Source organism: Drosophila erecta, unplaced genomic scaffold (genome assembly GCF_003286155.1).
Source record: "Drosophila erecta strain 14021-0224.00,06,07 unplaced genomic scaffold, DereRS2 tig00000000-arrow-pilon, whole genome shotgun sequence".
In the NCBI taxonomy this organism is placed as follows: domain Eukaryota; kingdom Metazoa; phylum Arthropoda; class Insecta; order Diptera; family Drosophilidae; genus Drosophila; species Drosophila erecta.
The window spans coordinates 27,056,279-27,080,224 of record NW_020825194.1 but is presented as its reverse complement, the minus strand read 5'-3'; the positions used below and the strand labels follow the sequence as shown (position 1 = coordinate 27,080,224).

Genomic DNA, 23,946 nt, shown 5'->3' with positions numbered 1-23,946 from the left:
CGCTTAAGCTTGTTATTCTGTTTTTGTCACTACCGCCGCCTGTTTTTTACCGTTTCGGAAACGTGTCCTCGAAATTATTGCGCATTTGCTAGTGCATATTCTTTCTCGTAAGAAGAGAAAGTTTATCTAAGAAGCAAATGATTTTTAAAAAAAATATATTAAAAGTAAAACCGGAATTTCTAAATTAGCTTTTTAATTTATATTAATATTATTCTAAAAATTCGATTCAACCATATATTTCTCTCGAATTTTCTCCACCTTTTTTGCAGCTCATGCAGAGTGCTGGATTTTAGTTTGCATGCCTTTATTTCTTTTGTTTTTGCGACAACTTTGTTCGAGGTCGTCTTGTTTTTGTACCTCTTAGCTGCTTTCTGCAGGCGTTTCTTATTAAAGCCACTCTAATATTCCGATCAAAGAGCGCAAAGATCTCAGAAGCTGAGAGGCGCTCTGGAGCTGGAAACACTTGACGATTGCATTCAGTTGCATTTACCGTTGTTGTTGGCTGGAAAGCCGTTCGGAGCATGCGCAACATCGGAGGACCTTAAAACGGTAATAATTGGCTGGAACAACTTGCTTTTGGTTTGGAAAACATATTCTTCTAATGTCTTTTATTTGATTTTCATGGCTTTTTTTAAGATGTATTTAAGTTAATCATGCCTTGAATTATTTATAATCCGCCTATGGTGTAAGCTTTTTAAAAATTGTAAAATATCGATTAATCGACGAACACTTTTATCGAAAAAATACTACTTGAAATAAACTAGGTAATATACTAGACCATACCAATTGTATCTTTAAATAAATATTGCCATGAATAAGTAAAAAACCTAATATTCAAATAAAAAATTTAAAAGCCATTAAATGAGAAATATATCGATATGTAGTATTGCCACGGCTCCATCCAAAAAAAAATATCCTTAATCCAAATGAGGCCAAATACCAATAACTTATTATATCCGGTGAAGTATTTTAGTGCTATTTGCCGGCGGCGCTTGGTATTTTGTCGCTGGGGCTGCGGTCACACTGGTAGTGTGCATAAAATAAAAGGCAGAGGGCAATTTAACCAACAATAATAAAAATAAACAGCCGACCGACCGATAACTCAGTCCCAAAATAAGGCGCACCTAGTATAGAGGAGCAGACGAACAAGGCGGCTGTGCGGGACAGAGGTGAGTATCGGATATTGTCAGCTTCCGAGAATCCCAGATTCCGACCTTCCGGAACTGGCGTACGAACGTGACCCTCTGATGAGTGCATGTACACTATGTGTCATGTATATATGTCGTATGCCCGTAGATCCTTCTTACCGGAGCGGCGTGGATTGGAGTGCAGTGCAGTGCTGCTGAGCGTGACAATGGGCGCCTGTGTGTGTCGCATGAACCCCGACAACGAGACGATGAGCGTCTCCTCGGCGAGCATCTCGCGTCCGGCCAGCGCAGGTGAGTGGCCTTCGACACATGCATTGACACCTTCTATATAGCGTCAATTCAGGCATTGCCATGGGTGCTGCGCGCAAGAACCGACCGCTCTGCCACGAGACCATCCGGTGGCGATCCGACGTGCCACTGACCGAGGGTCAACTGAGGTCCAAGCGGGACGAGTTCTGGGATACTGCGCCCGCCTTCGACGGCCGAAAGGAGATCTGGGATGCGCTGCGGGCGGCCACTACCGCGGCCGAGGGTCTTGACTTCCAGATGGCCCAGGCCATCCTGGACGGGGCTAACGTATCGGTTCCGAATGGGTGAGTTGCTAATATTATATGATATGACCACTGGACAAATAGATGTTACTTTTTTTGGTAACCAAAAAATCATGTAGTAAGTTATGTAGTAAGATTGAAGACCTGACACTCATGTACAAACAATTTGTACTACAAATCCGACAAGTTTCTAATGCTAATTGCCATCGCCCAGAAAATCAATAATGTATACAGTGATTTCACATGGCCATAACTCCATTAATGCATGACAGCGATTTGCAAGTGTCCTTTGCCGGACACCACAGGGGTGTCGTAAATTAGTGATGAACCCCGTCAGGAGAATAGGAAACGGAACGGAAATACAAAGTTCGCACTACTGAAATGAATGTTATATTGATCCAAAATGAATGTTATATTGCTTATTAAGAGAACGGGTTGGTGGGGAATTACTCATTAGGCTGCTTTCGTTACCGAATTCCACGTTTATTATTAAGTAATTCCTGCCTAGAGTATTTGACCCTTCGACCCCTCGACTGAACTTCGCCGCGCAAACGTTTATATTACACATCGATTTTTGACTGACACTCTGGCACTCGCCTCGGACTGTCGAACACATTTATTTAAATGCAGCGCTGACCTTTCCACCACTTTCGGCATTGCATGTATCAGTGTACTTGAAGGGAGCTCCCTACGTAATTCCGCTACTATCTACTCCCTTATCAGACTTGGCCTATTTGGCATTAAATCATTAGCATTTGGCTTCATTGAGTGAATCATTTTTGGGCTGCATGGGGATTTACGATAAGATAATAATAGTGAGCCCGCCTGGTTACTGATCACTGTTCTGCTTTTCCACAGCTACCTTACAGAATGCTACGATGAGCTGGGCACCCAGTACAAAGTGCCGATTTACTGTCTGTCATATCCCATTAATATCGTAAAGGAGGAGAATGGGCGCGACTCGCCTGCCGAATACTCTGAGCCCGTGGATGGTGGCACCGAGATCTTTTTGAAGCTGCGCATATCATCGACCATGACGGATGTTAAACTTCCGGTTTACTCCAAGGACACCGTAGGGCAGTGCAAGAAAAAGCTTCAGGTGAGTGCAGCAGTCAACCATTTATCGATTATCACTAGTGCAGTTACAGTACGAAGGAATTTTTTTATCTATTATATTTTTATTTTTATTAAATATCTAATCCATAGGATCAGGACTAGCACGATTAAAAGATATTTATTTTACTGTGCAGTAATTAGCAGCATTATTAATATTTAGTCAGCCGCCTAAGATTCCTGGAGTTCTAATCTTTCCCTAAACTTAAACTTTTTAGGCCGCCGAGGGTGTCGACGCCTGCTGTCAGCGATGGTTCTACAGCGGCAAGCTGCTGGGCGACAAGGTGCCAATCGACGAGTGCAGCATACACCCGGGATATGTGGTGCAGGTGATTGTCAACACGGAGCACTACAACCACGACAACAGCACGAGTACAGCGCACGCCAGCTAGCGGCGCAGTCTACTCCCACTAGTCAACCGCATCAGCAAGGAGCCACGGCAGCAGCCGCAGGATCAGCATCATCAGCAGCAGCAACTTTTGGCCAATACGGGCAACGGCATCCGGAGGAGGACGATTGTCATATACTCAGTTCATGGCTCAAGGAACCATAAGGGGAATGTACAGAAAACAACAGAGCATCAACGGGTACAATAGCAACAGCATACTCATAGCATTTATCAAAACAAGCAACAATTGCAAATTGTGTGGCCCTGTCTGCCTTGTTGCTGTTGCTTTTGTTGTGGCTGCTCGTCTTGTTACGCTTTGTTTAATATGTCTATATATAAATTGTAAAACAAAAGATGGAAACTGAGTCGCTGAGAAAGGGAAATCGGAATGAGAATGAGATACATAAATCATAAACTTATATATATTTTTTTGATGATAATTACATTATAAAGAAACTGATTTAGGCAGTTCAAAATGCATATACTGTCAACTGTATATGAAAGCAACTACATAGAGAACAGTAACTAAGATCTTGGCCACTTGTCTATTGAAAACTGAAAATGTGTACAATTTTATAAAACCAACATAGAAGGCCTCTATTAACTAATTGTAAGCAAGTGTTTGAGCATTTGCCCGATGTATATGTAATGTAAAAATAAACGAGAAATGTAGTATTTGGCCGCAATAGAAAGCATGCAACAAACATTTTTTGATACTGTACAAAATGCCAAGCGCAACACTATGAGAATGATCATAATTGTGACCAAACACAGAGAGCACACAGATTGTTAAGCAAATAACTTGCTCAAATGTAGTTAACAAGAATGAAGGAAACACATCGTGAGAAGGGAGTGCAGTGAAAGCGAGGTAGGGAGTAGGAGAGTTAACCCAAGTACCTTATAAATGTATATGATTTAATTTGCGTTTAGGGTCAATAACTTATCTCTGAAGCACATGAATTTCTTGTATAATTTTTAAAAAAATTTCCGTTTTAAGTGTGCTAGCATAAGCATTTACTGCGGCGGTATATTAAATGTGTGGTCCACATTAATAATAATAATAATACGTGCACTGGAAAAGTTAAGGCTAATGTGTTTTACTTCAAACGCTTTCTTTTTTAATTGTTATAATAAACTAGCCAATTATTAAGTATTTGGATTCAACCATTTTTTTTTTTTCATTATATACTCCACTAAAGGCCTTATTTAAATAATTTTCAATGCTATGAGACATCCGCTATTTAAACTATTTCTGTAACACACTGCGCGAAAGTGTAATGCCAAAGTTGAAATAAATAAGATGGGGGCAAGTAAAAATGATTGAATACTTAGGTATTCAGATGGGCAAATCGTCAAATCGTTTTCAATGATTTTATTGAAAACCATCAATATTTCACTATTATGATAAACCAGTAAAGTCTATTTTTATTCTCGCGAATCCATCTTTTGCAGCAAGGTGAGAAACGAGAAGGCAGTAGTAATAGTCTTAAATAAAATAAAGAAAATACACGTATTTTTAGCTTGATTGTAATTAAACTCTATGCAAGGATACCGACCCCTCTGAACCGATCCACGTTTAGATTGCTTATTTTCCCGGCAGTTAGTTGAAACTGCCTGCGGGAATTCAACATGAAAAATATGTAATCACTGCGAACCTCCTTCAGATGTCGCTGCCATGGACTTCTCCACAGGGCTTCACCACACCGCTGACTGTTCTGGAAAACGATGTCCGCGAAATAGCAGATGATAAAGAGCTCGTAGAGAACTAGGAGCAGGTACTGTCCCAAGGAGACCATCCGCATGAAGGAGTTGGCCGAGGTGCTCTTCGTCGAGACGAAGGCCACCAGGCACATGAGGAAAGTGACCTCACCAATCTTCACAAACCAAATGGGACTGTAGAAATGCTCAATTTTTTTCAGTGCCGCCACTATATATCGGTGGTGCTGAATGCACCGTACAAAAGACAGCCGGAATGCTGAGTAGAAGTCCATTGGGCTTCCGGCGTTTAAAAGTTCCTGCAGAGGAGTCTCCTCTTCCACGGAGTAGGTATATTGACCTGGCTCGGCATCGGCCGCAGATTGCTCAGCCCGCAACTGACTGCAAGCATAAACGGATTTAAGGAATTAAATGAATTCATATATAATAAAACCTTTATAAATGAAATTACTTCAGTTCCGCCATATTGGCTCCCATTAGCACATAGCTGCTGGCCAACACGTTCTTGAGACTGCAAAAGAGTATATCGTATTGTCCTGATATCAGGACGCAAAGTACCATATGCAGACCACTGGAGGAGGCGAAGGACGCGGCCACTTGGATCTGTCCCATCGCCTGAAGAAGGAACACTACCTCGTAGACAATCGGTTGCTGCGGATGGTGTCCCTTAACTCAGTATTCCTTGTTTATACGTGTATACATATCCTTAACTCACCGTGTAGTCAAAGGGATACCAGCAAGCGAGAGGAAGGCTCCCATCCCTGTAAGCAATCGGAAGTGCCAGCCAGAAAATAGTGCCGATGTAGCAACAATACACGTAGGTTTTGATCCATAGCTTGGATATCCGATAAGAACCCGCCATGGTGACGAAACTGAATCCCACAGCAGAACGTGGCTCGTACTCATCATTGATTTTGGACAAAATTGCATTCAACAGTCCAGGTCTGAGCCTCCGAAAATAGAGCTTCATCGCTATGGTCCACAGGTAAATAATAGTTTGTATCAAACAGTTTACGAAAAAGTCCAAGTCGCCTTGGCCGTAGTTGATGTATATGGTGCAGATGTACAGGCCGGCTATATGCACCGATACGAAGTAGTTAAGGAGTTCATAGGCCAAGTCACAGACTCGCGCCAGATCGGCCAGGACTCCAGTGCCCCTCACGTAATACCCGAAGGGATACATGGCCGCTATGCACATGGTTTGCCTCACAAATACGAACAGGTCGCGACGCCTGGAGTCGGCTGTAATCCTTTCTTTCTTGGTTGTGCTTTTCATTCTGAACAGAAATGTTATTTAGATCTAAGGCTTTAGTCCAACCCTTTTATAGGTTTATTGCTTCATGAATTCCTATAAACTTTTCAATTATATGTTCTAAGCTGAATAAACTTTAAATTATATGTTGCAGCCACACCCAAAAAATAAATGTTCATTGTTATAATATGAATAAATGATAAGCTTGGTTGGCAAACTTTTTTTTAAATAGGAACTTTTTAAAGGATTTATTACTATTTGAAAAGGACTTATTTTACAAATAAATTATATAGACATAAACATGAAAGCACTTATTTGCACTAAGCAAATCCTCCTCTCCTTTTCACTTACAAAACATGAATGAGTATCAACTGAATTGCTTAGTAACGGCTTCACTGATTTTGGCCAAGAGCAGTTTACTCAGTTGGCCAACGGCAATGTGATGTACGTATTGCACAGTTTGGCAACTGGGTTTCACAAGTCATAACGCCACTTACCAACCCAGCCATTCAGACGGGTTCTGTGCCATTCCCTAGCCGGACGGCCATCGGGCCATCAATTCCAAATAAACCCTGCCATCGAGGAAGGAAAGCGCTGCCCATCAAAGCCCAGTTGACCATGTCCGAGGAGTCGTGACTGCGATATGTTGGCATCACTTGATTTCGTACGCCGAAATGCGCACACAACAATGGACGGACCCAATATGTCGGAGGAATAACTCAGCCGGGAGGAAGCCGTCCTGGGCTTTCCATCCTCCCACTGAATGCGACATACTTTCCTTTCCGTTGATCAATGTGCATGTTGCACAAAGTGGCGACATGCGACGAGTGAAATATATGGGTGGCATTGTGCACTGTGGCACACGCCATCAGGCATCGGCAGCGAGTCCTGGTCTGTGCCCTCATCCCTCGCTCGTTCATTATTTTAATGGCGCGTTCGTGGGGAAATGCTTTCCTTCCTTGGCACCCAGTCCTCACCTACTTTGTTGTACGGCGAACAGATGGGGACAGTTTGCCTGATTAATTTATTCCTTAATTTGATGCATTCCCATTCCCATTTCCTGTTCCATTCCCATTTGCGGAACTAGTTCTACGTACTACATATGGAGTTACATATTAGTCTTCAATGCTTAGCTTTCATTTTCACTAAATAACCCAACATCCAATTCATGGTAAATAACTTTTATTTTCCCCTTTTAATATAGATTAAGTTGCAGAATGGGTTGTGTGTATTTTGGCCGAAATATTAAATTAAACTTTGAGGGGTTTCAAATCTTAACCTTGGTTTAACTCAGTATTTGGGAGTCTTTTCTATTTGAGATGTGGATCATCCGTTGCAGACTAAGTCATTTCGTCCAGAAGGTACCACAATAAAGACGCAATTTGAAATTATTTATTCATTCCTTAATATGCTGGTTCTTTATTATTGTAATTACTGCAATGTACTGGTGAAATAAGATAGATTTACAATGGGTTCTGGCGAAAGAGTGAAGCAACTAAGCAAGGGTCATGCACACGAGCTTGGACTAATCAAATGAGCGGCTAAAATGAGCGGTTAGACAAGCTGGGTTGAGGTCGCAGGACCTGGGTCCAGGAGGATCCTAGTCCCTAGTCGATGTTAAGCTGCCGGAAGGTGCCCTCCATGCCGAAGAGGTCGTCGCTGGTCTTGGGTGCGCCGGGGCGCAGGGCCTCGTTGGCCTTCTTGTCCTCCTGGTCCTTGAACCACTGTGTGTTGTCGACCAGCTTCTGCTTCCACCACTGGTTCAGCTCGACGACGGCGCCGGCCTTGCCGCCGTACTCGTTGGGCAGAAGGTCGCGGGGCACCACCTTGTAGAGGCTCTCCACGTCGTTGTGGAAGGTGATGCGGCTGCGGATCTTCTCTTTCACGAACGGCTTGACAAAGTTGAAGATGGTGTCCACCAGCGGCGAGATGTTGATCACGTGCACCTCCTTCACCTTCACCGGATACGCCTCTTGCACGGCGATCAGGAACTTCTTCACCACGGTGGGCGAGAACTTGGCGAAGTGGGCGGCGCTGGCCACCGAGGCGTCCAGGATGAAGATGTCGCCGGCGATGCCGACGCTCTCCTCCGCCAGGCGCACATCCCCGATCATCAGGGCCACCTTCATGGCGTCCAGGATGTGGTGGGGCTGGAAGTCGCAATCGATGCCCCGGATGAACGTGATGCGGCGTCCATTGGGCGTGATCCCCGGGAGAGTGGGGCAGTGCCTGTAAGGATATTACAAAGGATATTAGAGAGACATGTATTAGTTATGCTTACTTGTTTTCTGTGGGATACTTACACATAGTCCAGTACAATGTTGAGCTCCTCCCGGTTGATGTCCCGGTTGGAGAAGAACTCTGGCACCGCATTGCGCATGGTGTAGTACATGTCCAGCTTCTTCTTCACCTTCTCCAGGCTGAACTTGCAGCCGCGCAGAAAGGTAGTGAGGCGCATGTCGTCCATGTCCTTGGGCAAGTGGGGCTGCGTCTCCAGCCACTCGCGGATCAGCTTGATGTCGCGCTCAATGTCTGCGGGATCCTCCGGCTCTCGGAGCTCCTCGCGGATGCTCACGCGCTGGTCGGGTGTGGGGTGTAGCATCATCATCTGGAGGAAGGTAGGGAGTATTGAATGCTTTTGTATGCTTACTATTTCTAAATTGAATTCTATTATAATTTATCTAAATTAATTGATCGTCAAATAATTATTTCAATGTTAAACTTAACTTAAGAAATGCCAAACGTTGCGATCATCAACTACCAGGCGAATTTCGTAAGCATGTATTAAAAAATAAAACGTTTTTTCATTAGCTCATGCCCGATGATTTAAGATAAAGATAAAAGGCGAGCTCTGTGGCACAGACAATGAAATTGCAACCCCCCATTCTTCGCTGGCCATTTCGACACACTTTTTAATAAGCCATTCGCAATTAGCAGATATTTTTGACATTTTAATTGCGCGCTTTCAAAACGTTGGATTTTCGTGGGTCTTGCGGTCACACGTCAGTGCCCGGACTCATTAGCATGGGCTGTGGCCAAATATGCATTACTTTTGGCCCGCCCCTTAGCCCCAAATAGACATAGATACTTGGCTAACTTAGGGAGTTTGCGTAATGTCCAAAGCAAAATCAATCAGCTGACATCGACCTCAAAATTCGAGGGCCCTTCTGCTTTGGGTTTGGTCATCTGCCTGGCCTTTTGTGGGGAATGAGTAATGAAAATGTAAGTTTATGCAAATAGAGAAAAGTGACTTGGAGGTAGTCAATAGTAATATTTTGGCCCAAGCCTCGCTGCTTTGTTTGCCTCCATTGGGGCATACTTTTTGCTCAGCTTGATTTTCTTCTTTTTCAGCCTTTCCTACTGATGCGTAAACGCGAGGTAACTGACATTTAAAGTGTGGCCGAATAGTTAAATCAAGCGACTTTGGGAGTTGCACAGAATACTCCACTGCAGCCAAGGGGCCATTTTGAGTCCCAACTTGCAACACCGCCGCACACAGAGCTCATTGGGGTCAATTGCAGCTGGTGGAGGAAAAGCTCTCGAAAAGCTGAAGGGGATTTGATTTGGCGTCCGTGCGCTGCACATGCCGCAACCAGCTGGAAATGCAACCGCAGCGCCTGCTGCAGTTGCAACGTGCAACCTGTTAGAATTGCAATTACCAGCGGTGGATTGGACCAGGCTCGACCACACTCAAATTGCTGTGTGTGCACACTCGTATGGTTTTCCTCGGTTTCTTACATTTTTTGTTGCGCTAATGGCCGCTGCGGCTATTGCAAATTTTTCTTCTGGCCTGCACCTCTATTGCAAATATTGCGAAAAGCTTCGGCAAAACAAAACAGCGCGAAATAGAGTGATCCGAGAATAAACGACCAAGTCGCGAGAAAAATAACAAAAACGGGTTTTGTAAACTTATTTTTCTGTCTTTTGGTCGTTTGGCATCGCTTTAAGCGCTTTCTTACTCTTTCGGCCCTTGTCTTCTGCTCCTCATCTCGGTCTAAAGTCTGACATTACAATATTCTGTTTGCCTGTTTGTTTTGAAATGTGTTTTTTTAATTGCGGGTAGCATTAAGTGGTTTTGGAGATGGCTTGTACACAAGCGACTTACAGGAAAAAGAGATGAGCTCTAAGTGTTCAAAACAGTATTATGACATTTGAAGTATGTGTGATATATATTTGTTTGTGACAATTAAATATAATGACCAGGCATTATAGGTCGATCTTGTGACGAATAGTAGCTTATACTTGTTTCGATTTCGCTTATCTCTAAGTATCCGCTTTATCATCTAATAACTTTGAGCATAGTTAAGGAAAGTAATCTGTACTTGATGAACATGTACACTTATTTAAAATATAAAGCACCGTGCCAAGGAAATAACCGAAATCATTTATGTCACTTCTGTCACTTTAGTGGCATTCTTTTTACTTTAATATATTCTACGCATACCGCTTTTATTATTTCTGAATTACTGAGTTCTTCTTCTGAATTATTTTAATCAAAAATTGTTTGGCCTTCTTCATTATTCGCTGCCATTCAAATTGAGTTATTCGCACAATTTCAAGTGAAGTTATTGTCTCCTTGTCAATTCATCGTCGTTGGATCACAGAAACCCACAACTTCTTTTGTGTTTCTGGAATGCAACACATGATTTGCACACTTTATCGTGAATATTTCGGCGCACTAATTTAAATTCGGGGCATTGTCCCGCGAATTGTGAGCTCTGCAGCTGAGCAGAGGTGCATTTCGGATGGGAATGCTCACCTTGGTTAGAATGAGATGATTAGTTGGTCAGAGATAATCCTTTAGTCAGTGTATCCAACGGACAACGCGGCGTATGATGAATAGCACACAACCGAAGCGCTCAAGACGATAACAGAAACTGAATGTCTGCAAACACGTTTCCAGCCACTTAAATACCCACCGACTCCGAAAACGAAAAGATCCGAAGATCGCGGCTCGCGGCTCGCGGCTCGCTCGTCGGGAAACGCGATTAAAGAAAACCGAAAGCCGTAAAACAGATCATGCCATGAAAATCGGTCAGAAAGAAAAATGCACGCGCCGGTTCCTCGGACGGGGGGAGCGGAAAGGAAGTCGGCTGGCCATTTGCGCAAGATGGGTTCAATGAGCGGCGCGGTCTATCCACGCTCCACTGCCGAGCGGCCAGCTATGGATATTCCCGATAGGCATTACCAGGAATGAGTACCAAGTCCCAAACACTTGACCCCTAATTCTCTGATTGGCGGGTTGTTGTACTCGGTCCTTGGTGGGCCCATTCAACCACCGCGAAGCTATCCACTATTTAAGTTCGTGTCCTAAGTCTTTTGCTTGCCACCCACAAATCCATGCGAATGTAGTGTTCGTGCCTTCAGTCTTTCGTCCTGCTGCAGCCGGGTGAAAAGCCGGTTGTGGCACGCCCCCTGAACGCCATCAGTCACTTATCGTGGTGCGTGCAACAAGTTAGTTATTAACTTTCGAACGCGTGTGTGGGCCAATCTTTTGCCTGGGAATTGCATTAGTCGCCGCTTTGTTGAAATGATTTCGGTCATAATTGTTTCTTTATACTTTTCGACATTTCACAATTAAGCAATTTAGTGCACATGGAATTGGCGCTGGATTCGCCGCGGTGCCTCTTACTAAGCAGCCGCGAGTCGTTGAACTTGTCGGCCGTTTCCTCATTTTCATCTAAATGAAAATGAACATTTTCCATAACTTTGTCTTGGCTTGCATTGCGTTTTGCCCGTGCTGCTTTTATTTTCCTTGTGCCTTTTTTGTCGATTTTTATTGTTCCAGCTAGCTGATTGCTAGCAATTATCGTCGCCCGGTGCGGGGGAAGGGGCTGCCGGAGGGGCCGGGGGATTCCGACTTTGACTTTGCATGCATTGAACTTGACTTGCCCTTTTCCTAAACCAAACAATGCGAGACGCGGCCAATGTGGCAATAAAAATCGATCCGAACGCAAAAAGTTACCAACCAACTTGAACAGTAAAAACACTGATATCACTGGTTCTTGCGGTTCCCATAAAGTCGATTATGGTAAATAGTTCACTAGATACACTAAACAGTAAGATACAGTAATTATTTTTGATGCTACTTGTTCTCGAAAACTACCAGAACTACAAGGAAAGCTATGCGATAAATTGTATAAATTGCATAAAGCTCTGGATTATTAAACTTGGTTTCACCATTCGGAAATGGTTTGTTTTAGCTTTATTGGGTATAATTCATAAATGTATGTGTCGACGGCGAACTATTAATAGTAATTCAAAATTAAATATACTCGTATTTAACCTTTGATATTGTACAAAATTGTGAATATTTTAATATTGTTCGTTTGAGCCAGAATCGTTTTTATACCTTGAACCAATGTGAAATGGATTATATTTAAGACATTTTAGTAGCAGGTTATTTTGGCTAAGTACTGGACATCCATGTAAGTGATCGAACTTAATATCAAATTCCTCTTCTTATCCGAACGCGTCCATATGAAATTGAAATAGCATTTAATTATTAATTCTTATGTGCATTAATTTCTACACTACTCATTGACACCAAGATACCGCGCATGCTGAAAATTAGAAGAGTTATGTAAGCCAAACAGGTAGCTGGTTTAGGACTCAATAAAAGTGTCATTAACAGAGTGGCTTATTCACAATGAATGGTGTACTGGCATGTTAATGACTCTATGCGTGTAACGTTATATTTAAAATCCGAAAAGAAATCGCACTGGCAACTGGAAAACCGCAAATGAGGCTGAAAAATTCGCATAAATTACCGAAAACTGCAGACAAGAACAGGAAGATGTACCTCCGTGGCCCCTAGACACAAACAAGCTCGAAAGAAAGAAAACTAATTAAACCGTAGACTTATAAATTAAGTAGTTTCAGCAGCCGCTGTTGCTGCATTCCCAAATCCAAAGTCAAGAAACTTTCATTGGCAGACGAAAGTGTGGGCAATAAAGAAATTAACAGTAAGAAGCAGTTGGCTGAAAGGGGGTATCCAGGGGTATCCAGGGGCATACGGCAGATACAGATACTACGCTCCACCTCGTCTTACCCCATCTTGGCGCAATTTTAGTTGTAGTCACTTTTCGTTCGCTTTTGTTTTATGAAAGCTTCGAGAAATAAAAACTTGGCCGAATGTACAGAGCGTGGCCGCATTAAAAGTTCGCGCTGTGGAGCGTTTTCTTGTTGTGTTAACCCGCCGCGGAGTCAGACAGCCCAGTTGGGCAATTTGGAAAACCATAAAGTGCGCTTTCAAAACGGCACAAATATAGGAGAGGTAAGTGGAGCTAAGTGTGTGGAGATTCACGTTCGAGAGTGTGATTCGGAATTACACTTTTGCCACTTTTAATTGCCCGCTGCAACTGTGGACGATGGCTGGCCGTTTCCACTGCTTCTGCTGTTGCGCCAACAGCTGCCAAAAATGTGGCAAAAACGTACTGTAGTACTGCCCAAAAGATTGTGAATATGGTCCGAATTAAATCCTAAATTTAGTTCGTTTTGCACATATGCCTGGAAAATTGCGGCATGCAAGCCAGTGATGCGTTAAACACGGCGTCTAGCCCATTAAATTCCACGCTTATCATGTGAACAACCCGATAATTAAGGAATTAAAACTAATTGATTTAACTTGAATTTAAAGTAACAATTTAGAGTACAGGCAATTAAAGTTCATTACGCAGATTAAAATAATTTGGAAACAGTTCTGTGCTTTCCATGAATCTCTACATCATAATATTGTGAATTAGAAATATATTGGATATTAGATATTAATATTGGAATTAGATTAGCTTCACCAATAAAAAATATTTAAGAAGCAATTTCATTCAATATATTGTATTGTAATGAAAATATGACAAATTATTTAGATTTTCGATGGATTTGGAATAGTAATAATATTACATTTGAAATGAAAATGTTAAATAGATAAACTTAAATGACTGCCTTTTAAATTGTATACGAGAAATCGTTCCCATCTCGAGAAATGGGATTCGATAATTATTAGAAGTATTAGAATACGAACGATTTAGGAACTTAAAAAAATTATCTGCAAGGAACTTTCACTGTTTCGCCCATGACCTCGCCCATTAAACTCTCGAGTTTCACTACACATTTATTTAGTTGCATCTTGGGTTGACATTGAAAGCTCTACACGTGTACAAAATCGATAGGTATTTGCAGGCTTCTACTGCCCCAGAATGTCTCCTTGATGCCCCACGAGGCGCGCTTGTCGCTGGTATAAAATATATAATTTGCGTTATAATTGCTCCAGTTGCACAGTGCGGGGGCGGTGGGCGGTGGGCGGGCGCTATGGCTGGGCGGTTGGGGGCGTGGCTGGCACGGCGGCTCCTTGGCAATCGCTTTCCTGGTACAAAAGTCCGCCAGCTCCTCGGCAGCTTACTTGAGCTGCACCAGCACCATGAAGTAGGTGACGACGGCGCCGAGAACCTGCGAAGCGGGAAAGTTCGAGCGGACTTAGTTTCGGTTTTCCCGCCCTCAGTAAATCAAATACCACGCACCGAGGCAAACAAGTCCAGGGAAACGGTGAAGAACTTCGCGCCCGATATGCTCATTGCCTTCTGGCACTGCTGGCACACGATCTGGACGAAGGTCTTGGCCTCCTCGGAGCCGTCATACCAGTGGCACGAGTAGGCCGCCTCCATGACAGATGAGCTCTGCGGAATGAATGTATTATTAGGATGTTCCAGATAACTAAGTTCATTGAGTCGTTTCAAAAACTATGCTTCCCAGTCTGTAAACTGGATAAATTTAACTCTTTAATATCTACCGCATACAAAAAAGGTACGGATTAGATTATAGTGAGCGGACCGATCTGTCGATACCTCTTAATATACAACGGATTCAATTTTAATCAAGTCGCACAATAAATGTCTCTTCGTTCAAATACAGAAAAGTCTTGTTTATCAATCAAAGTGTATAGCTGAAATGATGATTATATAAAAGGGAGCATTTAACATTACAGTTTCAGCTGAAGATAAGACTTAATATAAATACAAATATGGCGAAGAATCTTTTTGCCGCTTTATAAAAATGTATCTTCACACATCTTCTAACACATCGGTATTGATGTTAAAAATGATTTTCAGTGTATGTATATAATGTCTTGGGACAATTTAACCTAATGGGATTGTGCATATGTTAAAAATGTCTGACGTACTTATATATTTATAATATACGAGTATATTTATCTGTGCCCAACACGTAGTTGCCCATTTAATATCTCTGCCCAAGCTCACCTCTTCAATCAGGCGATTGCCAAAGATGCAAAAGTGGAACACCTGGGCCAGGGCATATCCTAGGTATCCGACGACTGTGAAGGCGTAGACATTCACTCCGTTGATTTTGGTTGCCTGGTACGCCAGAAGGGTCAGCTTGATGGTCGAGGTCAACATGTGCAGCAGGAGGGCAGCTCCGTAAGTATCGCCGATGGCAGCCACCAGTCTGCCGGGAAAGGGCAACGGGAAAAGGATGAAGGATTGCAGGCAGAACTCTAGTCAATGTGGATCAACAACTGCACACACATAGCTGAGCCAACTGGCGGACAGGACAAACAAGGACATCACTCTAGGGCCCCAAACAATGATTGCAATTGAGGAAGTAATCAAGTAGTTCAAACAAGCTGCGGGGATCTGTTGAGCTCCTAATAAATGGGAACACATGTTCTGATGAAGCTACATTAAGTTGTAAAAAAGCGAGGGAAAGTGTGTTTACATCGGTGCTCTGTTTAAGGTGAGAATCCAATCGCCTAAAATGCGATAAAGTGTCTTCCAAAATACTTGTATTATGCAATTAGCGGAATTTTCTGAGCACCCATCCCGAATCACCCAAATGCAATCATTGGCGGCCCAAGTCCTCTTGAAATGGCTGGATTTGAACTCACCGCACCACGTGCTTGTGCCGCTCGACCCAGTACTTGATGGCACTGCGCACCATCATCTCCTGCTTTTTGGTCAGCCCGTTGGGATTAGCCCCGTTCACCATCCCGTTGCCGCCGCCCCCGTTCCCGCCGAATGACTGCAGCGTGGAGGGTGCTCGAAACTGGGCGCCCCAATCCGCCTTCGAGCTGTAGATGCCCGACATGTCCATGTCGGTGGCGGGATCCTTTTCTGTAATAGAGGAACAGCCGTCATGGCACTTTTCAATGCAGTGATGAAAACTACTTTCAGATAGTTACACCATAAGGGGGATAGCTTCATTGAATAAATGGTTAAATGTGTTGAAGGCAATTAATAACTTATAGTTAGGGCTTTACGAATCGTATTGAAGTCTGTCTATTGACTTTAATATTTGATTTTAATCAATGTATTATAATTATCACATCACCTTCATTGTGAATCAGCTCCGACTTGGAGTTGGCCGACAGGGACCTGAAGAGGGCCGCCGAGTTGGGTCTGTAGGTGTCCAATGAGGCGGAGAGCTCCATCAGCGGCTTCATGATGCCCTTCAGGTGCTGCAGCTGCTCGCAGGCGAAGATCAGCCAGGAGCAGAACATCACGTCGCAGAGGTTGGAGTGGATCATCGAGAAGAGCACGTAGTAGATTTGAAAGGCGAAACTGATCATGTAGAACATGCCGTGGCTGGCGTTCCACGGGTAGAAGGACTTGATCGGCAGCCGGGGTATCTCCACCGGAATGCTCGAGTTCGTCTCATGGTCCACCACCATCTTCACACTGTCCCCGAAGAAGGTGATCGTGGTCCAGGCGGTGGCCGAGGCCACTGTGGTCAGCATCACCAGAAAGAACAGCTTCCTCATCTTCGCCAGTGCAATCGAGTGGTACCGAGCATCCGACTCGGCGAACAAGGGATGCGTGTTCACCTGGTTCCATATATTCAAGGTTCTGCAAAAGTAACATTATTTTTGTAATTAATTAATAATTTATTCACTCATTGCGTGAATTCACTCGTGACATTCTGCGCACCTGTAGAAATTCTTCTGGTTCACCGCCAGGTAGATGAACTTCGTGATGCAGTGGGTGAAGAAGAGGGTCGTGATCGTGTTGCCCGACAGCTCGTTGACCTCCTCGGCATTCAGGGCCATGTTGACCAGGATGAAGGTGAACTGCATGAGGAGGAACACCAGGTGTGCGGAGGAGTACACCTTCTTCATGAAGCCACTGCCGCCCGTGAAGTTGTGCATGAACAGGCCGGAGTACTTCATCGCCCGGATGTTGGGCATCAGGTCAGCGACCAGGCCCGTATACTTGCTCGGCTGCATCGAGGTTGTCATCCTGTGAAAAGTGCACGACAAAATCAGTGGGTTTCGCCAAATTTAATCAGCTATTATTGCCGTGGTAATCTGTTCAATATTCCGTGTGCGTGATTAGTCCTCGGATTGTTTGGAATTTTGCTCTTCGAAATGAATCGATTTGGCTTGTTTTATTCATGGAGGGAATAAGCATTAGGCCAATATTAAATATTCAGGTGGTCTTTTCACAAATTCATATTAAACCGGCTATTTATTGTGAAATGTTGTGAAATATTTAGTGAAATATTTAGTTCGGAATTTGGAGCTGGACAATTGGTGACCAATTATTATTTTAGTGTGATATTTAAAGTCCTCGTGATTACCTTCCTGTTGAACTTTAGAAATACAGATGTAATTTTTGTCTGGTTATTGTCGGGTTAATTGAGTCCCAATAAATGCACTTCTAGGCACTCATTTCACTCTATAAGGCTATACCGGGATATTTAAGATACAAAGGAACCTGGAACCAGGAAACAGTTAACCAGCCAGCAGCGCGTCGTCGACGGTAATGAAATGTGAAATCCGGAAGGTTAACAAGCTCTGTCGACAAGTGCCTGCTTCTTCTGTCGGCTAGGTACTTGCTCCGCTGTACATAAGGACGTGTACTTTAAGGACGAGTTCCCACGGCTGCAGCAAGGCCACATTGAATCCGCGCCCGTAACTTTCACTCCGACCCACACATGTTAATGAAAATATACATATGGGTCTGGGGCCGCCTTGAAGCGCTTAAAAATTCAGCTCTTCAGCCACGTCCATCCATGTGAAGGGTGCGTGGCAGACGCCGAATTCCCACAATTAAATAGAACGCCCACGAACTTGTCCACCGCCACTGCCGCCGTCTCCAGGTCTAGGACTCCGGTTTTGGGCCATGGCCCAGTCCTGTGCCGTCCACGCGGCGTGTGCGCACTGGAGGAATGGGATTGGCGATGGGCTCATCTGGCATCCCCTTGCGTGGCATCTGCGGTATCCAAACTTATGCAAATTTTAAAGGCATCGATTATTTTATTATGCCCGCTTGTATTTGTTGGCCTTAAGTGCCGCAGAGCAATGGGGATAGGCCATTCCTCAGGCAACGGATCCCTCGGCGAATCGCTGACCCAAAAAATAACACATATACCCATTTGCATGTGAGTGTCCTGATGGCTAGTTGGTCCTTGCTCAATTTTTCGTTCTAAGTGCATCAGCACCGAATTTCGATAGGCGAGGTTTTCAACAGTAGTCTTAAATGGGTTTAATCCATTCTGATGCCAAATTAAATGATTAAAATGGCACAAATGGGTTCATGAAATCACATAATTCAATCATGTTATTCGAAACTAGTTGTAGCAATGCTAAAATGTGGCAAACGTGGCAGGAACAGAAAGCACCGAATTACCGAATCACACTTGGAACTACACGTGTATGTGCCGGAATGTATCTGTATCTTCAAGCAGCTAGCTTCCGCCGCTCAGATGGCTGATACTCACATACATGGATGGGAACTCAGACACAGATGTGCCAGTTCATGGATTATTTAAATGCAGGACACTCACGAACACCAATTAATACGTGAACACTCGGCTTGTGAATTTGTTTTTTGTGAGCGGGGATTTAACAATATTGATTTAACTCGTAATCTAACCGAGTTAACCGAGTTCCATCCCAAATGTAGTTGATTTAGTTTATGGGCTTGTTTAATTACGCGGATGCGTTTGGTTTAATTAGCTAACCGCGGAGGATCGTAAGCCCTGCATCCTTTACCAATGTAAGGCAACATTTAAGTGGAAAGTGTCACTTGCTTAATTTAATTTACAATTTAATCAAATCGGGTTTTTCATATTACCAATCCGTTTTTGTGCCCATTACTTTGATCAATTATGATGCCAAATTAAACCATTAAAATGATTAGCACAAATGGACTAAAAAGTCACAAAATGATTCGAAATTATATAGCCCACAGAAGACGAGTTTTGTTAAATTAAGAGCTTTTTATAGACAGCGGGCATGATAAGCCCGATGTACGAGTATAGGCAACATTATTTTACTTCACACCTTTACGGCCGCATTTTGGCCAAAACCAAATGATTTCCATTGCGGCTGCCAAAGGATCTCCGCATGAAATACCACAAATACAGTAAAACAATAAAAACTCAAAAATAAACATAAAAAGTTATTCGAGCAATCCATCAAATCGCCCATAAATTACGAAATCAATGCGACACACACGCACACATAATAAAAACCGCTGTCGGGCCCACGCACACAGATACACGCACACAGATACACGAAACCGGCACGTTCATATGGCGCAAGGATTTTTATTAAGCCGACGAAGGAAAAATTAGAAATCAATACCAACAAGGACAGCAAAATCTGTTAAGTGACAAACAAAAACGGCGAGCACAACAATTGGCAACTGTGTGTGTGTGCTAGGTCCTTTCGTTCCCATCCTTCTGCTTGGCTGTGTGCGTAAGTGCCAGCATCATGGACAATTCCTTTATTTTCGGACCGCCGTAGCCCTCGACCTACAGAAGCTTTTACCAGAATTTATGGCTATGCATAACCGACACGGAAAAACAACAACCGATCGAAAACACATATACCCGTACGTGGGCTGTGTGTGCCTGTGTGTGTGCTTTCTTCAGGCCATTAGGGGAGCAAAAGAAATGTTGACATTGCCATAAGGATGGCAGGGAAATGCGGGGGATGCGGGAAATGCGAACAGCGGACTGGCGCGAAAAGCGCAAGAATTATTATTATTTATTCCCGAGTTTTATAAGATTTCGGAAGAGGTGCTGGGCGCACAATAGTACACATGGACAATTTGGGGTCAATTTGAGAAGGAATTTCGAGCCATCAAATTTGTACATCTATGGCTAACCAGTTTCATTTTAGGAGATAACTGAAAATATAACTTTAATAAACACGCTCCTTACCAACCCAACAAACTCAAATATATTAAAAATTATTAACTTTTTTAAATCAACTAAACTCCTTCACCATATTTAAAAAAAAAGCAAATATAAAAATATATATTAAGTTATTAATGTTCCACAAAATAAAACTCATCTCAGAATTATATTATATAAACACAACTACCTACGATTAAAAACCTCCTAGCCAAAGGCCTATGCAGCCAGTGCTATAGCTTTAAGTTAAGTTATAAATTCACTTTGTAACTTAGCTCTATATAAATAAATAAATATATAAATTTTAATAAACAGAAGGAAAACTATTGTATTTTGTGAATTTAGCTTTGCCAGTATATTAAATCCAGCCCTTAAAAAATTACAAGCCGTTAGCATCAGTTGTTCATACAAAAATGTTTGATAGGTACGTCGAAGTATATCAGTAAGTTGAAGCTTGCACATAATTTAATCACTCATATTTAAAACTGTCAATATTTCCCTGTTCCATCTATTTCAATGAATTAATAAGAGTGACTGAAACGATTTCCCTCAGTGCACTGTGCAGACTTGTGTCTGTGTGCCAGTGTCACTTCTTCTGTTGCCGCTGACAGGGCGACAGATTCCAACCGGAAGTCGAGGGAGGCGGAAGGAAATGCCTGCGTGGCTCCTCGCCGAGACAGTGTCAAAACTTTAACTTTAGATTTATTTGCCATTTAATGCCGTCGGTCCCATTCGCAGACCTGCAGTACTCCCACGAGTTGTAGCGGAGTTATAAATCTCTCAGCTGTCTAAGCAGGTCAATGCTCAGGCAACATGCCCACCAAGACACCAAGACACTGCATTTGCCTTTCACAATGCAATTGCAGCAGGATCCCCACCCTGCAGCCGACCCCACATTAAGGACATTCAGGACAAGTGTGAGGTTTGTTTGCTTGCCGCCTGCCACAAAGTTGTCAACGCGGCAACTAAACGAGTTTTGGTCTTGTGGTGTTCTATATTAGTATGTAGGGTGTTCTTTTTGTTGGAGGGCTTTCTTTGTTATCCTTCTGCCGAAATTCGAAGTTGTTTTCCCACGAAAGAGCATGCGCAGGGAGAGTAAAATTGAGTGAGAGGGAGAGCGAGTCTGTGCTTTAAAATAAAATATAAGAGACGATGTGGCAAGCGCTTGACGTTGCCACTATTTTGGGAATTATGTAAAAGAATGGGTGCAGGAAATATGCCTACGTTCCGTGTGAATGGATAAAAAAACAAACAAGCGTTTCCTCAGCTAGGAATTAATTTCTAATTCTGTTGGCAAGAAACAATCTTTGGTACAATCCAAAAGAATCATATTAAAATAAAATAAAAAGAAATCAATTAGTGGACGTGTGACTTTTGCCCGCTTAATATTAAGTTTCTAGCTTGATTTGGACGGACAGACGGACGGACGGAACAGACGGACATGTCCAGATGGACTCGGCTAGTGATCCTTCTTAAAATGTTTGTTTTAATCTAGGATTGATTAGTCAAAAATATATGACACCATTTTCCGATAAACTACAAATTAACCTACGATCAGCTCTCGATTTCCGAAATTGTTCCACATCTATTTTAAATATTGCTGCTTATTTTTGATTGAATACCCTGCTGGATTCTCGCTTGAGTGCATATTGAATTAAGGATGCGATGTATTTTCATTTTCAGGAGCATTTCCCATTTCATCCATTTTGGTAAGCATCACAATCCGAAACTATCTGGCAGTCCCAGCCACTCACGTGCATTATCTTCGACTCGTCGAGCCTGTGAAATGCAACAAGAGCAGTGCCTCGCCAGCTGAATGCTCTCTCTCTCAGGTCCTTGCTCCTTGCTCTTTGCAGAGATTAGTATAAGAAGTGAGCGGAGCAGAGCAGAGCGGAGGAGAGCAGCACAGCAGCAACCACAGCCACTGTTACGGGATCCGCGTTTAGGCCAGGACGAAGCGAGCGTGACGCCGAATGGCAGCCAATGGCTTCGATTGGGAGCCAGTCAAACATGGTCCATCGACGGGAGATGAACAGCACCGAGAGCAGCATCCGCCAGCAGATTCGCAAGTCCGTTCGCTGCCAGAAGCCAAAACCCAAGGCAAAGCCAACCGAACCGGGCCAGTTCTAAGGAAACGCGAGTGTGGTAGTGAAGTGAAACAGACGTGGATGTGACTGTGAGTGTGAGTGTGAGTGTGAGTGCTGGTGGTCCAAGGACCGCACCATCTCCCTGCGCCCACTTGAAGTCAGACATGGACAAAGGTCCACTCCTTCGGTTCCAGCTCTTTTGCTGCTGCTTGTTAGTGTTGAAGGCACGCAGCAGCTCGCAGCCAAAGAATTACCACTGCTGCAGACACACAACTGCCCCACATACACACGCGAACAGTGGGGATATGTCTGGGGCGAACGAAAAAACACAAAAGCTTCGGTTTGAGTGGCTAAGAAGCAGCCAGGACATAGGCAAAACACAAGGCACAAGGATTTCGTGGGCCTCTGCCCGATTTGCGTGTGCGTGTGCGTGTGCTTGTGCGTGTGCGTGTGCGTGTGCTTGTGTGTGTTCTCGGATTCATGCAGCACTAGTTACATAAGCCAACTTCCTCATCATCGGCAGCAGCATCTGAAGACGGCCAAAGGCTTCGGCATCGTTAGCGCCAGCCAGCTGCCATCAGAATGCCATGAATCTCGCTCTCATGGTGGCGAGAAATAAGGTGGGAGCATTGCTCCTCGCAAGGGGAGCGGGGAGGTGTAATGACGCCGATACAGAGCCAGCGATGAAAATCGCATTAGCATTAGGCTGTGATAACAGCTGCTAGGCGTCCATCAGCTGGCAAGGACAACAGCACTCGGTTTCCCCGCAATCGCCAGGGCCACAACTGCTGTTCAAACTTTGGAGAACGCATTCGCACTGATGCACCCGAGTTAGGAGGCTTCTCGAAGGCTGGGTCCAACGGTTCTCATTGGTTGCCAAGGGTTATCCAAGAAGTGTGGAATGTCCAATGTCCAATGAGACATTGAGGCACCGCTTTCTTGAAGGAGTACGCACTCAGCTTATGTTTGAAAGTTTTTAGGCACTAATTTGATTAACTAATCATATCAAATCAAACTAACTAATCAGATCAAACTAATCATTAACTAACTAGTTCTAGTGACTAAGCCTTTTGAATAAACATACATTTGAAGGTCGAAAAATAAAGGAAATAACTTTTTAAATTAGGTAAAAGTAGCACACAGAAATTAAAAAATTCTAGGCGAACAATTTTTGGTGTTTTTCACTGATTATGCATCTGATTATGTATTGCATAAGTTGCCACAATTATTGCACATGTGTAGCAATACATCTGCTAATCTGCATTTCTTTAGCAGCTACGGAAACCCTAAAGCCCAGATAGTCAGATGTGATTCATTTCACTTATATAATGCCAGTGCACCCGATTCCCGCAGGTGGCAAGTGGCACTGCTGCTCTAAGCAGCGTCACTTGGAGTCGGAAGCTGCATGGCTTTCCCATTTCAGCCACAATCAGGAGGAAGCTCATTAAAGCCAGCAGCAACAGCGGCAATTCCAGAAATAAGCTGAACGTTTTCCAGCAGAAGGAAAGCGGTCGGAAAAGTGAAGCAAATGAGGATAGTC

General features: G+C 43.5%; 5 protein-coding genes across 5 annotated transcripts in view; 2 read left to right on the top strand and 3 right to left on the bottom strand.

Moving 5' to 3' along the window:
• The first annotated feature begins 1,021 nt into the window (after nt 1–1,021).
• LOC6552485 (ubiquitin domain-containing protein 1) lies at nt 1,022–3,569 on the top strand. Its single transcript, XM_026983879.1, has 5 exons — nt 1,022–1,169; nt 1,297–1,439; nt 1,492–1,741; nt 2,558–2,798; nt 3,031–3,569. Exons 2-5 carry the CDS (start codon nt 1,355–1,357, stop codon nt 3,202–3,204), a joined length of 750 nt encoding a protein of 249 aa, XP_026839680.1. The 5' UTR covers nt 1,022–1,169; nt 1,297–1,354; the 3' UTR covers nt 3,205–3,569.
• An 844-nt stretch (nt 3,570–4,413) lies between these two features.
• On the bottom strand, nt 4,414–6,192 carry LOC6552396 (odorant receptor 83a). Its single transcript, XM_001978886.2, has 4 exons — nt 5,632–6,192; nt 5,368–5,567; nt 4,757–5,297; nt 4,414–4,685 (listed from the first exon to the last, which is right to left on the bottom strand). Exons 1-4 carry the CDS (start codon nt 6,190–6,192, stop codon nt 4,626–4,628), a joined length of 1,362 nt encoding a protein of 453 aa, XP_001978922.1. The 3' UTR covers nt 4,414–4,625.
• A 1,363-nt stretch (nt 6,193–7,555) lies between these two features.
• Nucleotides 7,556–11,064, bottom strand: LOC6552397 (alpha-tocopherol transfer protein-like). The gene is made up of 3 exons (XM_001978887.3): nt 10,928–11,064; nt 8,472–8,776; nt 7,556–8,397 (listed from the first exon to the last, which is right to left on the bottom strand). The coding sequence occupies exons 2-3, from the start codon at nt 8,774–8,776 to the stop codon at nt 7,776–7,778; spliced, it is 927 nt and encodes a 308-aa protein (XP_001978923.1). The 5' UTR covers nt 10,928–11,064; the 3' UTR covers nt 7,556–7,775.
• Nucleotides 11,065–14,480: 3,416 nt separating this feature from the next.
• LOC6552398 (odorant receptor coreceptor) lies at nt 14,481–17,991 on the bottom strand. The gene is made up of 7 exons (XM_001978888.3): nt 17,755–17,991; nt 17,106–17,414; nt 16,510–17,024; nt 16,067–16,292; nt 15,423–15,627; nt 14,685–14,840; nt 14,481–14,613 (listed from the first exon to the last, which is right to left on the bottom strand). Exons 2-7 carry the CDS (start codon nt 17,411–17,413, stop codon nt 14,563–14,565), a joined length of 1,461 nt encoding a protein of 486 aa, XP_001978924.1. The 5' UTR covers nt 17,414; nt 17,755–17,991; the 3' UTR covers nt 14,481–14,562.
• A 4,204-nt stretch (nt 17,992–22,195) lies between these two features.
• LOC6552400 (ras-like protein family member 10B) overlaps nt 22,196–23,946 on the top strand; it is a 38,927-nt gene continuing 37,176 nt past the window's right edge. The window contains exon 1 of the mRNA XM_001978890.3: nt 22,196–22,495. The gene's annotated coding sequence lies outside the window, so the exon portion shown is untranslated. The remainder of the gene's footprint in view (nt 22,496–23,946) is intronic.

What these genes read in the sequence shown, in the direction of transcription:
- LOC6552485 (XM_026983879.1), top strand. Translation starts at nt 1,355, where the DNA reads ATGGGCGCCTGTGTGTGTCGCATGAACCCCGACAACGAGACGATGAGC. An exon ending in AACGTATCGGTTCCGAATGG is followed by an intron (nt 1,742 to 2,557) that starts GTGAGTTGCTAA and finishes GCTTTTCCACAG; the next exon opens with CTACCTTACAGAATGCTACG. An exon ending in AGTGCAAGAAAAAGCTTCAG is followed by an intron (nt 2,799 to 3,030) that starts GTGAGTGCAGCA and finishes TAAACTTTTTAG; the next exon opens with GCCGCCGAGGGTGTCGACGC.
- LOC6552396 (XM_001978886.2), bottom strand. Translation starts at nt 6,192, where the DNA reads ATGAAAAGCACAACCAAGAAAGAAAGGATTACAGCCGACTCCAGGCGT. An exon ending in GCCAATATGGCGGAACTGAA is followed by an intron (nt 5,298 to 5,367) that starts GTAATTTCATTT and finishes TTATGCTTGCAG; the next exon opens with TCAGTTGCGGGCTGAGCAAT. An exon ending in ACGTGGATCGGTTCAGAGGG is followed by an intron (nt 4,686 to 4,756) that starts GTCGGTATCCTT and finishes ATTTTATTTAAG; the next exon opens with ACTATTACTACTGCCTTCTC.
- LOC6552397 (XM_001978887.3), bottom strand. Translation starts at nt 8,776, where the DNA reads ATGATGATGCTACACCCCACACCCGACCAGCGCGTGAGCATCCGCGAG. An exon ending in AACATTGTACTGGACTATGT is followed by an intron (nt 8,398 to 8,471) that starts GTAAGTATCCCA and finishes ATATCCTTACAG; the next exon opens with GCACTGCCCCACTCTCCCGG.
- LOC6552398 (XM_001978888.3), bottom strand. Translation starts at nt 17,413, where the DNA reads ATGACAACCTCGATGCAGCCGAGCAAGTATACGGGCCTGGTCGCTGAC. An exon ending in AACCAGAAGAATTTCTACAG is followed by an intron (nt 17,025 to 17,105) that starts GTGCGCAGAATG and finishes TTACTTTTGCAG; the next exon opens with AACCTTGAATATATGGAACC. An exon ending in GCAATCGCCTGATTGAAGAG is followed by an intron (nt 14,841 to 15,422) that starts GTGAGCTTGGGC and finishes TTCATTCCGCAG; the next exon opens with AGCTCATCTGTCATGGAGGC.